The 15,277-nt window shown below is 42.1% G+C and overlaps 1 protein-coding gene across 1 annotated transcript in view; it reads left to right on the top strand.

Moving 5' to 3' along the window:
* slc4a11 (solute carrier family 4 member 11) overlaps window positions 1–15,277 on the top strand; it is a 227,040-nt gene that overhangs the window by 192,027 nt on the left and 19,736 nt on the right. Inside the window, exons 14-17 of the mRNA XM_080751219.1 lie at window positions 1,417–1,687; window positions 6,272–6,378; window positions 8,348–8,513; window positions 12,510–12,683. Coding sequence (XP_080607345.1) covers window positions 1,417–1,687; window positions 6,272–6,378; window positions 8,348–8,513; window positions 12,510–12,683 — 718 coding nt within the window. The remainder of the gene's footprint in view (window positions 1–1,416; window positions 1,688–6,271; window positions 6,379–8,347; window positions 8,514–12,509; window positions 12,684–15,277) is intronic.

The raw sequence follows: 15,277 nt of genomic DNA, 5'->3' as shown, positions 1-15,277 counted from the left end.
CTTCTGTGTTGCCTTGAACTGGAGGATTTATTTTTGGGTTTGTATTGTAAAGTACAATGTGTGATGTCATGTCAAGTTGTACTTTACAATACAAACCCCAAATTCAATCCTCCAGTTCTAGGCAACACAGAAGGGGGGGAACTTTTTTTCTATTTCCACTCAACTCCTCTAAGGTATATTAATGACACAGTTCAATATTGAAAATGGGTGGTCTTCCCCTTTAAGTAAATGTACTTAGTTACTTCACACCACTGCTGGGGGCAAACCATGTTCTAAAATGACTACTACATGCTGCTAATATCATTGGCTTGAATTAACTCTGTATGTTAACCTTCTTCTCCTGCTGTATATTGTACACTTAAAGAAAACTTCATCGTCTCAGAAGGTCAACTTAATTTGTGACAGGGAGTAAACTATGACACACACGCATGGTCATACCAGACAAATTAAATGAATGCGATGTACAGACATGGTCAAAGACAATGTCAGCGTGAGGCATGCAGTCAAACTGTCTGTGTATGAGTGAGGCACACATGTGAGCGGTTCTGTGACACTTCTGAGAAATGGGAACTTTAGGTCTGTCAGACTTATTCTGAGGTTGACTGGAACTGCATAAGGTTTGGTCTCGTTCCTGTTTTACCTGCGACTTCTTCATTCTTGTTGTCCAAGTGGAAACAGTGTAGTTTACCAGTACACAAGAACGAATGCTGGTAGTACCCAATTTATATCACCTGAGCTGAATTGTCAGGTTGGGGGGTCATTGGGGTTGTCAAGTGGATTTGGCCTGGGATATAGACATATACAATAGTATATATTTACAGTATACACACTATATATGAATAATACTGTAATATGTGCAATATATCACTATATTATTGTTTTAAGTATTTCATTTCAATAGTGATGATGTTCTGTTCATCTATTCGCCAATTTACAACAAGTGCAGAGTGTTCAAATATTGGGACACTTTTGGAAGTAAATCATAAACTCACACTAAGCTTTTAGACTTTAGAGTTTACACTAAACTTTCATACAAGATGCTTTATATTACATTGTATAACTATACTATAGGAGTCATAGCAATGAAATACTGAAGGGCTTTAGAAATGTGGTCATGGGAATGATTCTCGCGGACCAGTGTTGGGGAAAACATTGGAGGGAATCGGGGGAGGGGGGGGGTTAACCCCCACCGTCTTAATACATTTATACACAATGAAAAAAGTACATTTTAATTACATATGTATTCAGTTCTTTGTCTGGGGATATCCCCCTGAGAACGTATTCTCTTTGTTTATTTAGTTGCGTTTTGTTATTCCCTTCTGTTTAAAAGGGATTATTCTGAGATTTCCGGAGATGTTCTTCTTGCGTATTTCTCCCACTGTGTCCAGCTAACCGTTCTCTCGTCATAAATGCCAGTTTTCGACAGGTACTACCACGCCCCCACGCTGTCCAACCACAGTCTAGAGGAATTTCAGCTGCTCCACAGTCGAGGAGGAGGAGGAGGAGGGGGCGCGGGGGTGGGGCTCCTGGTTGGGAACGGGACGGAGGCGGTGGCTGCGGGGCTGGCCGGCCTCAACGGCTTCCCAGAGGCTCTGATCAACTGCACCAGGGAGAGGCCTGTGCTCTGCCTGCTGCTGATGCTGGGGACCCTCTGGATGGGCTACACCCTCTATCAGTTTAAAAGGAGGTATGGATGGGCTACACCCTCGACCAGTTTAAAAGGAGGTATGGATGGGCTACACCCTCTACCAGTTTAAAAGGAGGTATGGATGGGCTACACCCTCTACCAGTTTAAAAGGAGGTATGGATGGGCTACACCCTCGACCAGTTTAAAAGGAGGTATGGATGGGCTACACCCTCTACCAGTTTAAAAGGAGGTATGGATGGGCTACACCAGGGTTCCCCAATTAGTTTTCCCCAAGGGCCGAATTATGTCTAGGGTACCGAGCCGAGGGCCACAACATTGCAGGGGGCGACGGCGGCGTTCCCGCTACTCCAGCGACTGCGACAGTTCAGATATCGTCGTTGTCGGGTGAAAATCTTGTATGTCCAAAACCGTTCGTTTTGAATTTATCATTTTTTTAATTATTTAAACTAGTGAAAACAGCCGATCTACAAGCACACAACGCCTCGCGGTGCGAGGCGTTGTGTGCTTGTAGATTTGCTGTTTTCACTACTTTTGTGCGACGGCCTTGTATGATTTGCGAAAGAACGTACAAATTTGGAGATACGAGATTTCCAGCCAACAACGACGATATACTAGTGTTGTTGCTGCTCTTATACCACCATTATTACTGGGGTTGGTGTGGGCCAGACAGTAGCCGCCTATTGGGGAACCCTGGGCTACACCCTCTACCAGTTTAAAAGGAGGTATGAGACGCATTCTGGGCAGAGACAGTCAACTAATCAAACTTTATTAAAGATGCAGTGCCATGATTTCCCCCCCTAAACATGATTATCAGGTATTATGATTATACTAGGAGGAAGTGTTTTTCCCAAAAAGTGTACAGAAAGAGTTAAAAATTTGTTTTTATGTGGCCACACCGCGACCGAGTATTTCCCGGTGAACCTAAGCGCAACGGTGGGGGCTTGGGTGTGTGGGGAACACGCACCACTGACTATTGCTGATGATGGAGAGAGGTTATATAGCTTAGCCTTTATGTATTGAGAATGAGAGGCACTCTTGCCAATTTAGTAAGAGACTCGTCGCCAATTGCAAGATATTTAAAAGTTATTTGGGGCCATCATGATAACCTTTTCTTCCCACAACTAGACTAAGGATTTATATTGTCTGTGTTATTGTTTACAACCACACTTATTCATGTGTGGCAAGATCGCGGTTCACTAGTTTTTAGTAGGCTATAGTGTAGGCTTAGAAGCCTTTTCAGAAGTTAATTTAATGTTTTCCAATTTCCATTTAATGATTTCCTTTATCCTCATATAATCTTGCGCTAATGCACGCAACTGTTTTTGCCATGTTTTAAGGCCGTGTATGCTTTTCAGAAGTTAATTTAATGTTCTCCAATCTCCATTTAACGGTTTCCTTTATCGCCATCTTCCGCAAATGCACGCAACTGTTTTCACCAGGTTTTAGGTCTTATTTTAGTTCTTTCGCATAAGCTCGCAACCCTCCTTGCCCATCGGCCCCCACCTTTGCGCTTAGGTTCACCGGGAAATACTCGGTCGCAGCCACACCCACCAGTTCATTAAGTATGCCTGGTTGTCATGGTGGGTGGTGACCCAGCTGAAGTTAGCCACACCCACAGTGTTGAGTGTATGGTAAAAGGGGAGGGGATGATTATATGATGTTATTGACTCACTGTTTTTGGATCGGCACTTTTGACCCACAAGGTGTCAGCCTCCAGGAAGAAACCCCAAATACTAAGGGAATACATAATTGCTCATAACCACACCAGGGGGTCTAATGAAGTACTGTCAACCTCATAGACAAATGAAAACCAGAAAAGGTACAAAACTATGGCACCACTTCTTTGAGGACACTTGGTCCATAGCAACATAAAAATAACAAACAATACAAAGACAAACAAAGGCGGACATAGTCCGCATGAAAATCATAAATGCATATACAGACTTAAGCCTCGATCAGAGTCGGCTCCGCGGTGGTGTAGTCTTTTTGAGTCATGAAACTACAACGTTACGTCATTCCTCTCGGTGAAGAGCTTTCCACTCTTCACCCCGTTCACTGATTGGTTGACCTGGACCAGTCAGTCACGGTGAATAGGACTCCACCATGACTGACTATGATGGCCTTCACTTATTTTCTGACTTGAGGTGGAAAGCTTTCCACCTCAAATTTGCGGTGGATAGCTCTTCACCCTGCACTCTGATCGAGGCTTAACACACCAATGGTTGCACAGTTTAGAGACAAACCTGACTGAACTCAATAAAGTGTTAGTCAGAATTAAAATGACACTGTTGGCATAATCAGAAAGCCCACACATACATTTGTACATAAGGTTCCGCAACACAGCGGAGCAGGTGGGCGCACCGATCAAGACAAACATTTGGCTTTCACTGCTGCATCCTGGTACTTTAAGCAGCAGTCTCATGGCATCGTTATAAGCAACATTGAGTTTTGGCTTACTGCTCTTTCTGTAGCGCCGCCACAAGTGGGCAGTATACATAGGTGTGCAGAAAGCTTTGAACAGTGTGGACTTCACAGAAGCTGAACACATGCTAAACTTACGAACAATCATGTTAGCTTGTGCATGTAACATTCTACATTGCCTGTAGATTATGTCCCTATCATTAAATATGTTGAGACTATAGAAATAGAAATACTTGAAATAAAAAAATTAAAAAAATCAGATGGTGTTGTAGGAGTCTTAATCACAGGAAAATGTAATGGTTTTTTTATGTTTTATTTAGTAAGGTTTTATAGCCATAAATCATAAATCATGCTCTAATTTACATATGGGGGATATTATTCACAATAATAACATATGTACATGTTCTAGACATTCTAATGATCACCAAAAAAAATAGTACAGGCATTTTACGTTTTTGTGAGGAATAGCTTCCATGAAAAAGTGAGATGTTGTTTGTCAAAACTCTGGAATGTCAGCAGGTGTGGCGGGTGTGAATGTCAGCCTCTGTGGGGGGTATTTATATGCAAATATTGTGGCCAATGGCATTGTAATACTAAACAATAGAATCCAATGGTGATGTTTAGGTGGTAGGGGGAGCTAAAATAAAATGATTTAAACCTTTTTTTGGATAAAATACAAACGTTGTAATATTACAACAGTGGGCTCTAGAGGGTTAAGGCCGGGCAGAAACCTTTCTCCATATTTAAACTTTAGATGTTCCCCCCCTCCCACCCCCCCCCCCCCCACAGATTCATGCCTATTACTTTGTCAGACAAGAGTGTCACACAGAAGTAGTGAAAATGGCCGTGTGAAAAGAAAAACATCAAAAGTTGAACTTGTAGATCAGTAGATGTGGTTTCCACCGGACAGCAACAATATTATATACTGTGTTGCACGCCAGTGTCACGCATCGACAATAGACAATCTACAAGCTCATAATGTCATAATTTCCCTGTGAAGCAATGTTGTTGATCTTGTAGATCTGCTTTTTTCGGTGGGTGACACGGCATACAACCAAGTATGAATCAGGCATTAGTTAAAACATTTAGTCTAATGTTTTTGACATAAAAGAAGGACAGAGATTAGATGACAAGGGATTAGATTAGATGATATCTTGATGAGATGGGAAGAGATGAGATCAGGCGAGATAACCAACATTATACTGAAGTAAAACAGACAAGTTGCTACAATTCAGACTAAAATCTAATTTAAATAGCTCTGGTAATTTATAGCCATAATATCCCAGACATTCTTGATTTTGGCCCTATTAATATCTTATGATCTAACTATAACATACTGTACACATTAACCTCTTATAGTGATTATGAGAAATCGGATAGATCTGCCACTCATTTTACTTTAAACATCGTGTCAGAAGAAGAGCACGCAACAAGATGTGCACACTGCGTTTTTCTTGAGTATTAAAACATTTGTCTCAGACATGAAACATTTCAGTGTTGTGACCATCCCCACGTAGGACATTTGTAGATTAATCGGTCATTAATTATGTCCGTTTGTCTCTCTATATCTGTCAGCTCCGTCTTGTCAAGTATACCTCATCAAAATGTTTTAAGTAGTAAGTAGTAAGTAGTAAGTCAACGTTTTATAGATAATTAATCCCATTACAGATTCATTACCGCCATCAAATCCAGTGCACGGCACATGAATCACTCAGCGACTTTTAAATCTATTTTGGACTGGGTCGCCACCGACTGCCAGCAAGCCAGAAATAAAGCTGCCCGTAAATCCTTTTACTTTGCAGATTCTGTTTCGGTCAGGCTCATATGAAGAGCTCTGTTGTTGTTGCTGACTATTCCTGGGGTTTGAAAAGCATTAATATACAACACTAGGCCATTGCTCCCTGTAATCAAATCAAGCTCGAGGCTCGATTCAATTGTGCATAAGCTGAGCTGGACTGAGGTACTTCAGCAGTGTCAGTATTGCAGTCATTGTCTTTGTCCTGTTCACATTAATTGTGTTTCTCTTTTGTCTCTTCTTTCCCCCGCTTGCATTTAATTCTGCGCCGTCTCCTCTCTCTCTCCTTTGTTGCTCCTCTCTCTGTCCCTTTCTAAACCTCCTCTCTCTCTCTCTCTCTCTCTCTCTCTCTCTCTCTCTCTCTCTCTCTCTCTCTCTCTCTCTGTCTCTGTCTCTCTCTCTCTCAGTCCGTTCCTGCATGCCAAAGTGCGGGAGGTGCTGTCAGACTGTGCTCTTCCCATCTCAGTCCTCATGTTCTCCTTCATCGGCTCCTACCTGTTCAACGACATTGAGCGTCAGTACCATTTAATGTCTGTTGAAATGTACACTGTTGACCGTTTCCACACTGTTAGGGTTTGGGGGAGGGGGGGGGCGGGGTAGATTTCAGGCTTTTATCTCATTCGTCTATACTTTATTGTGAAACTGTCCTTCTGTATGAATTACTAATTAATTGAATGTGGCATTCTGAATTCCCATAGAATGTTTTCATATTGCGTCATCTAAGAACTGTGTTCCAAACATAAACAAATGATCTCAGCGGTTTGACTCATATGGATATGAAGAAACAGCTGATAGTGAGAATACGCTGTTGTTACTGTTGCCGAATTAGTTACATTTTCACCAGAAACAGACTGTATCAAATATTAGTGACTGACTATCATAAACCATACAGAGCCACCTCCCCGACAATAGGGCAAAGACCGTTTGTTTATTTTTGGACCACAATGCTTATATAGATTTATATAGATTTTAAGATGACTCCATCTATGACTCCATAGAGAAATGACTTCCGCGAACCGGGGGATGAGCGAGTGACGTCATGACTTTGTTACTCCATACGGCGTAACAAATCGTTTATGTCATAACTAAGATGTTTGTTCTCAACGTTAAATGGTGCATTTATATAGCGCTTTTATCCAAAGCGCTTTACAGAGATTGTGCATTACATTCACCCATTCATACACCGGTGGCGGAGGAAACCATGCAAGGCACCAACCTGCTCACTGGGAGCAATTAGGGGTTCAGAGTCTTGCCCAAGGAGACAAGGACCCTTCGACATTAACTCAGGGGGAGCCCGGATTCGAACTGGGAACCCTTCGGGAACCCTTCGTGCTCTAATAACGGTTTCTCTACCCCTGAGCTATGCCGCTATGCCGTTAACATTTGTGATCGATTGAATCCTTTTTTTAACAGTTTGAAAAAAGTACAGAGGTATGACGCTATAAGGATAACACAAAAAGCCCTGACGGCGTGTTTCCATTGTGGTCTTATGTATTCAATTCATCAAGACACTATACAAGACATCATCAATACTAGTAGCAAGCAATACAAGTATATTTACAGAAAAACAGTGGGGCCGTCCAGGTGCAAATTGCAAGGTGCTCCTTCATGGCGGTTTTGAAGGAGGGTGATGGCAGGTGATGGAGCATATTCCACATTTTGGTGTCATAATAGCAGAATGATTCATCCCCATGTTTGTGCCGAGATCTGTCTGAGATGAGTGGAACTCCCTCTGGCGTTGTGCCCGTGGGCATCTCTCACTCCTTTGAAGTCATTTTAAAGTTACATGGGCACTGCTGTTCCCAGGGGCGTCACAAGGGGGGGGGGAAGTGGGACTGAGTTACTAGGGCCCAAGGTGAAGGGGTCTGGAATTATTTTACACTTTAGCTATTGAAAAATAGCAGATATACAAGCTCGCAGCGCGGCACCGAGTGCCGCCCTGCGAGCTCGTAGATCTGCAATTTTTGAAAAGTCCTGAAAATGTGTGCAAATCTTTGAATATATGTATTTTTTTAAGCGAACATTTTTAACTCACATTTTGCTTCTGGGGGGGTCCCTGGAACTAAATATTTTGAGATGGTCATCCGTGGCCAAATACATATAATTTTTCACATGAAAGAGTTTGAGCACCACTGACATAGAAACATAGGTTTTTCAAAAAACCTTAGAACGATTTGAAATATTCAAAGACACACATTGCACACATTTTCAAGATTTTTCAAAGATCGCAGATCTACAAGCTTGCAGCCGTGCTGTGAGCTTGTATATCTGTCATTTTTCAATAGTTAAAGCCCAAAATAATGCGTAATAATAATGCGTTCCCAGTCTAAATGAATCCTTGTACCCAGGGCCCAGAATTTGGTGCGACACCCCTGTGGGCATTTCTCACTCCTTTGAAGTCATTTGAAAGGTACATGGTCACTGCTGGTCCCTTGGGTATCTTGCTCTTCATCCCCTTTCTTTCTCTTTTTTCCTTCCACCAGTTCCAAAGTTCAAAGTCCACGACCGTCCCATCTTCAAGGTGGCTCCCTTTGAGCGTCTGTCGGCCATGAACGTGCTCAGTGCCATGGGCCTGGGCTTCCTGCTCGCCCTCCTCATCTTCATCGACCAGAACATCGTGGTGTCGCTCACCAACGCACCAGAGAACAGGTAGGGATGGCAATTGCCACCCCCTAGTGCAGGGGTCTTCAACGTTTTCAGGCTAAGGACCCCTTAGCAAAGAGAGAGATGAAGCAGGGAACCCCTCTATATATTGTATAAATGTGTGGACATTCTCATCGATTGCATAGATAGATTCATAGACTTTGACAGGTAACCACTTAAAATCTTAAATTGTCGATTATTAGTAAACAATAACAATGTTTGAAATAACTGATCTCAATATGGATCCATATTATACGTTTTGCAATAGCCTAATCTTTTATCTTAATTTTTTTGCAATTAATCAATCAGACTTTTTATGGAAATAAATATGGATATTGAATATTGAAACACATCAGTCATATACAGTATATGCATTATATTCCATGCGATAGGCGAAAGTGATACATTATCGTTCATTGCATGTAATGATGCAATCATAAAGAGATATACATTTTTACTATTAAAGATCGCTCTTTTGCTTAACGGCCAGGCTACACCAAGCCGTTTTCCGCGCGTCAGTGCGTATGCGTGCATATATACTGGTGTGCGCCTATGTGCGTTTTGGATAGATCCAATGTATATCAATTCAGCCGGCTACACCAGGCTCACGGATAGCGCGAACCACGGATACGCAAGCTGTAAAAATAGGATCGGTACTATTTTTTATGCATTTTGTACACAAACTATCTGGTCTCCCGCACATATACTCCCTCCTTGGTGTAGCCAGGGGCTTTTCGCACACGCACAGACAGTGCACGCATATGCGCGCGTTTTCTGGTGTAGTCAAATCAATTTCTCCGTTTAGCTTTTTATTGGATGACATACCACCAGCTGTACCTCGTTGGGGTATTAAAACTGGTATGTTGCACTGGGTACAACTGTAACAAAGTATAACAATTGGCGTACAATGGTGACTCCATGGGTCGATAAAATAATACAAATAAAAATAAGAAGATACTGTAGATAGATAAACAGATATGATACTTGATATGATGGATGGATGGATGGATGGATGGATGGATGGATGGATGGATGGATGGATGGATGGATTGCAATTTACAATTTAGGCATTTAGCAGAAGCTTTTAATCCAAAGCGACCTACAATAAGCAGGTAATACTGTACATCAATATAATAAGCAAGATAATATGTCAGTACATCAACAACAATACAACAAGGCATAGGAATATCAATCTAGAAAAACAATAACATAGGTAGACCACGCACCTAATCAGTAAAAACTTTTCTAAAACCTAAAAATGCTATCTAGCTTCATGTATGGTCATTGAGGGAAGGGGAGTGTTACAGCAGTGCTGTGGGTTTAGGTGGAGTCTGAAGAGGTGAGTCTTCAGTCCACGGCAGAAGCGAGGGAGTGAGTCTGTAGTTCTAAGTGCGACAGGGAGTTGATGCTACGGTTTGGGGGCGAGGAGGGCAAATTGTTTAGGACGAGTGGATTTTTGTCCTGGGGTTTTTAGCAAGGGTTCTGTCAGCATCCCTGTGTTTGCTGATCTGAGTGAACGGGTGGGGTTGTAGGGGTTGATCAGGTTTTGAAGGTATGGAGGAGCCGTACCGTTGGCTGCTTTGAAGGTCAGCATCAGTGTTTTGTATTCAGTGCGGGCCACAACCGGGAGCCAGTGGAGGGAGTGGAGAAGGGGGGAGACATGTGAGAATTTGGGCTGGTTGTAGACCAGTCGTGCCGCGGCATTTTGGATCAGTTGGAGAGGCTTAAAGGGATATTTCACTAACCCTAACCCTAACCCTCCCCATACACACCCATTGTAACTTCAAACTCCATTTTAACCATGATAGATTCATTAAAAACACCTGTTATTTTTTTCTGGTGACTCATACTACCCTCCTAATATGTGAGCAGGCCGTGTTTTTTCAATAACTTTTTTCGTTTATTTTTAATAATTCTTTTGGAAATGGAAAAGATTTAAATATTATTAAAAATAAATGAAAAAAGTTATCGAAAAAACACAGCCTGCTCATGTATTAGGAGAGTAGTATGAGTCACCAGAAAAAAATAACGGGTGTTTTTAATGAATCTATCATGGTTAAAATGGAGTTTGAAATTACAATGGGTGTGTATGGGGAGAGGCCCTGGGCCTGGAGGGCCTGGTAACATTTACATCAAATATCTAAATATTGAATCAAGCAAATTAAAAACTGTTCAGGGTGTTCATAAAAGCCTGATTAGACGATAAAATTACCAAAAGTTTTTTTGAAAGTGGAATATCCCTTTAAGTGCACATGCCGGGAGGCCAGTGAGGAGAGAGTTACGGATAGATGGATATACTGTATGGATAGATAGATAGATGTTCTATGCATTTCGGTGAAAAAATAGAGGGCCGCCCACCCCACATTTCTTCGTGCGCACCCCCTAGTACTACTGGCTGTGTCCGTCACTGCTTGCCACTGTGCGATTAGTAGAAGACGACATTAAGGACGGTAGTCAATATGACAGATGAACTGAATCATGACAGATGAGCTGAATCATGACAGATTAATCGCACTTTATGCATTATTATCTTTTGCACTGTTTTTAGTCTAGACTATGAAGTACCTTTTTATTACTGAGGATGGTAGGATATATTTAGGATGTATGTTTCCAATGGATTATTTTCTAGAAAAAAAAAATACCTTTCTCGTCCATAGGTCCTTAACTTGAATAAAATTACTGAGGAACTAACAAACAAACATTTGAAGGGTCCCTTTCAAGCCCTTCTAACATTTCACTCCCAGAGCATCTTTTGTCATCTCCTACCAACAAATTAATAGATGTATAATAGATGTTTATTGTCACAGTCAAATTTATGACTTCATGTCACATTCTGAGCGTAATGTCATGAGCAAGTCAGGAGAAAAGAAGGCGAACACAGGACTAGAGGCAGAGACAAGGCAGTTCAAATGCAAGGTGGATTATTGACGCACAAGGAAAACACTGGGAAATCAAGCTGCAGGAATATACATGAGGAGCCAAGAACAAACAGTGGTTGATACACTCACAACCGACTGACAAAGAACAGATAACTCAGGGGAGTATAAATAGACAATGATTGACAGGACACAGGTGAACGCGATAGACAAAACCGGCAACTGCATGAAAGGAAAAACATGAAAAAAACGGAACATGACATCCAAACAAAACACAGCTGTAAAGTAAAGCCTATCTACAGCACCAATCAAATGTCACTATAAAACAAAACAAGGCAGACAGATCATGAACCTTAATGTGACTGCGTGGACCACCAACAAACACTGCATCACTTTGATGCTTCCAGTCGTTCAAAGTACTATGTGTGCTTAAAAGTACACACCAGCCTGCTATACGCTACGTTCAATGGATAGGTTTTGTCACTCCGCTTCTCACTCTGGCCAGGCTCCTATTCCCAACATAGATAACAAGTGAAAACCACTCGTGGCATTCTGATTGGTCTCTGTGGTGCGGGCCGCAAACAAATACACCCGTGTGATTGGCTGATGACGTCTGATTAGTTGGAACAACATCCAAACAAAAGCAATTTCACCGTACGTAACAGGTGACGTTCGGAAATACGAGTCAAATGGAGGCTTTCCACAAGTTGCCAGAGTGAGAAGCGAAGTGACAAAACCAATCCACTGAACGTAGCGTAGCAGGCTGGTACCCAGGCTAGAAAACGGACAAAATTGTGTACAGGTTACACAGTAAAATCCTTCATTTAACTTGGAGTTAAAAGAACACTGAGGATATTACCGTGCAGTTTTGTGCGTGCAGTTGTGCGTGCGTGCGTGCGTGCGTGCGTGCGTGCGTGCGTGCGGTGAAGAAAGGAAAGGCAGGATGTGAGAGTGTGGGGATGGAGGAGTCTATTCTGGTCATGTTGAAGCCAATGTTCACCCTATAGGAAAGCGTTGGCCTTTGTGTGTTTGTGCCTGCGTGTATGTGTGTGAGTGAAAAAAAGGTTTTGAGAACCAACTGCGGCTGCTATTCCATCCTCTCCCTCCTCTGCCGCCCCCCCTGCAGGTTGCTGAAGGGTACTGCGTACCACTGGGACCTGATGCTCTCGGGTCTCATCAACATCCTGATGTCGGTGCTGGGGCTGCCCTGGATGCACGCCGCCTTCCCCCACTCCACCCTGCACGTGCGGCAGCTGGCCTTCGTGGAGCAGCGGGTGGAGGGCGGCCACCTCTACGAGACGTGAGTTGTCCAATGAAATTAAGACCTGGGACCCATTATTAATCCCATTTAGAACGGGTACACATTGTTGTGTATTATTTTTATGTTTTAACTATTGAAAAATAGCAGATATACAAGCTCACAGCGCGGCACCGAGTGCCGCGCTGCAAGCTTGTAGATCTGCTATTTTTGAAAAATCGTGAAAATAAGAATTTTGACCCGATTCTATAAGTGTCTTTTGAATCCTTCTAAGATTTTTTTGAAAAACCTATGTTTCTATATGTCAGCAATCTGGCTTAGCCATCGTCAAAGAAAAGGTCCTTTTCACTTAACTGGAGCTCAGTTAGTCTGTTCTTGAGAGACTACTATGTCAGTGGTTCTCAAACCTTTTCATGTGAAGGACCCCCAAAATGATATGTATTTGGCCACGGACCCCCATCTCAAAATATTTAGTTCCAGGGACCACCCAGAAGCAAAATTTGAGTTACAAACGTTCGCTTTGAAAATACATATATTCAAAGATTTGCACATATTTTCACGACTTTTTCAAAAATAGCAGATCTACAAGCTCGCAGCGCGGCACTCGGTGCCGCGCTGTGAGCTTGTATATCTGCTATTTTTCACTGGTTAAAGCATTCAATAATTCTAGGCCTAAATGGGTTAAGCATTATTACTTTTAACCATCATTTTATGCTTTAACTATTGAAAAATAGCAGATATACAAACAAAAAAAAAACAGAAGAGGCTATTGGAGAACCTGATTTGGACAGGGACACACGATCTGAAGCAGGACAATGTCACTATGACAGAAAGAGACAAGATGGGTCTGTTCCAAACCAAATACTCTGTTGCCACACTCATATTTTTGACCCGATTCTATAAATATTTCAGGTTTCTAACAGGTTTCTGAAAAAAAAAACCTATGTTTCTATGTCAGTGGTGCTCAAACTTTTTCATGTCAAGGACCCTCAAAATGATATGTATTTGGCCATGGACCCCCATCTCGAAATATTTAGTTCCAGCAGGGAACCACCCCAGAAGCAAAATGTACGAATGTTCGCCTTAAAAATACATATATTGAAGGATTTGCACGACCTTTCACCACTTTTCAAAAATAGCAGATCTACAAGCTCACAGAGCGGGCTGTGAGCTTTTATATCTGCTATTTTTCAATAGCTAACGTCTTAATGGGTTATATAGCCCAACAAGCCCAACAAGCTCGCCGCGCTGTGAGCTTGTAGATCTGCTTTCTTTTTTTTTCAATAGTTAAAGCATTCCATAATGATACACAATAATGTGTACCCGTTCTAAATATAACACATGGGGAAAAAACACGTGGCAACCTAAATAAGACACATAAACAAGTACGTACTACAGTATAAGCACACAAACAATAAAAATCAGGATGGCAGTTCAAAGTAGCAGTGTAAGTTCAGGTAAACCCAGGCAGGACCCTGCTGAGGCAACAACGCAGCAGCAAATTATGAAAGCAGCAGCAGTTCAAAGTGCCAGTGCAAGTGGGCGTGAAATACACAACAATTACTACATTTGTAGTTAAGTCACACAAGAAGCAACACATTATCTCTCCTCCCATCGGCATTTAAAGCCTGGATAGAAACAGGCACAAATGAGAATTTATACCTGTTTTTGGTGGCCCACGGAGCAAAGGCCAGAAGGAAAGCAGCTTGTACTCAGAGCTGAGAGGATGAGTGTTGTCCATACGAATGAACTTGGCTTTCTTAAAGCACCTGTTTTTGGAAGATGTGATCCAGGCTATTAAAATGTACTCCAGCTATCTTTGAAGCAGTTCTCACAATCCTCCCAAGGTGGCTTTATTGGCATGAGAAAACATACGTTTACATTGCCAAAGCAGAAGTGCACACAATACAATACAATACAATCAGAACAAAATATGTACAGGTGAAAAGAGTGTAACCGTTTTCATGCATCAAGGTTACGTGTAGGCAAAGCAGGGATATATACAATGTTTTTTTTAAGGTGGTTGGATTCCATTTGATATCATTCTCCTATCGCAGCAGCTCACAAATCTTTACTTCACCCAGCAGGTATGGGAGTTTTTCATCATTGGTCATGCTTTCAAATTCTTTTTGCATGGTTATGATCTGTGGGAAGTATGTGTCTCTGATGTCTTGGTACAGTGGACAGGTGGTTAAGAAGTGTAGCTCAGTTTCCACTTCATTTTGTGTGCAGTTGGTGCAAAGTCTGTTTTCTCTAGGGAGCCAGGTATGTCTATGACGTCCTTTCTCGATTGTAAGACTGTGCTCACTGAGTCTGTACCTAGTCAAGATTTTTCTTTGATTTGGGTCGGTCACCTTGCTCAGGTATTCTGCCATAGTGTATTCTCTGTTTAGGGCCAAATAGCATTCTAGTTTGCTCTGCTTTTGGGTTGCTTCTCTCCAATGTGTCAGGCAGCTTTCTTTCTGCTGTTTTATAATTTGGTTTAGTCCAGTGAATTGTCTGTCCGGTGGCTCTGCTTGTGTACGGAGTTCCCGGGCCAGTTGGCTGAGGGGGCATCTCTCTAGAGTTTCTCTGTGTGTGAGTGCCTTGTTATGAAGTGCATCTGGGTCACTTTCTATTAAGTGGTTATGAAACGT

The sequence above is a fragment of the Nannobrachium achirus genome (assembly GCF_963921795.1).
Source record: "Nannobrachium achirus genome assembly, chromosome: 20".
NCBI lineage: Eukaryota > Metazoa > Chordata > Actinopteri > Myctophiformes > Myctophidae > Nannobrachium > Nannobrachium achirus.
This window is presented reverse-complemented; position numbering and strand designations above follow the sequence as displayed.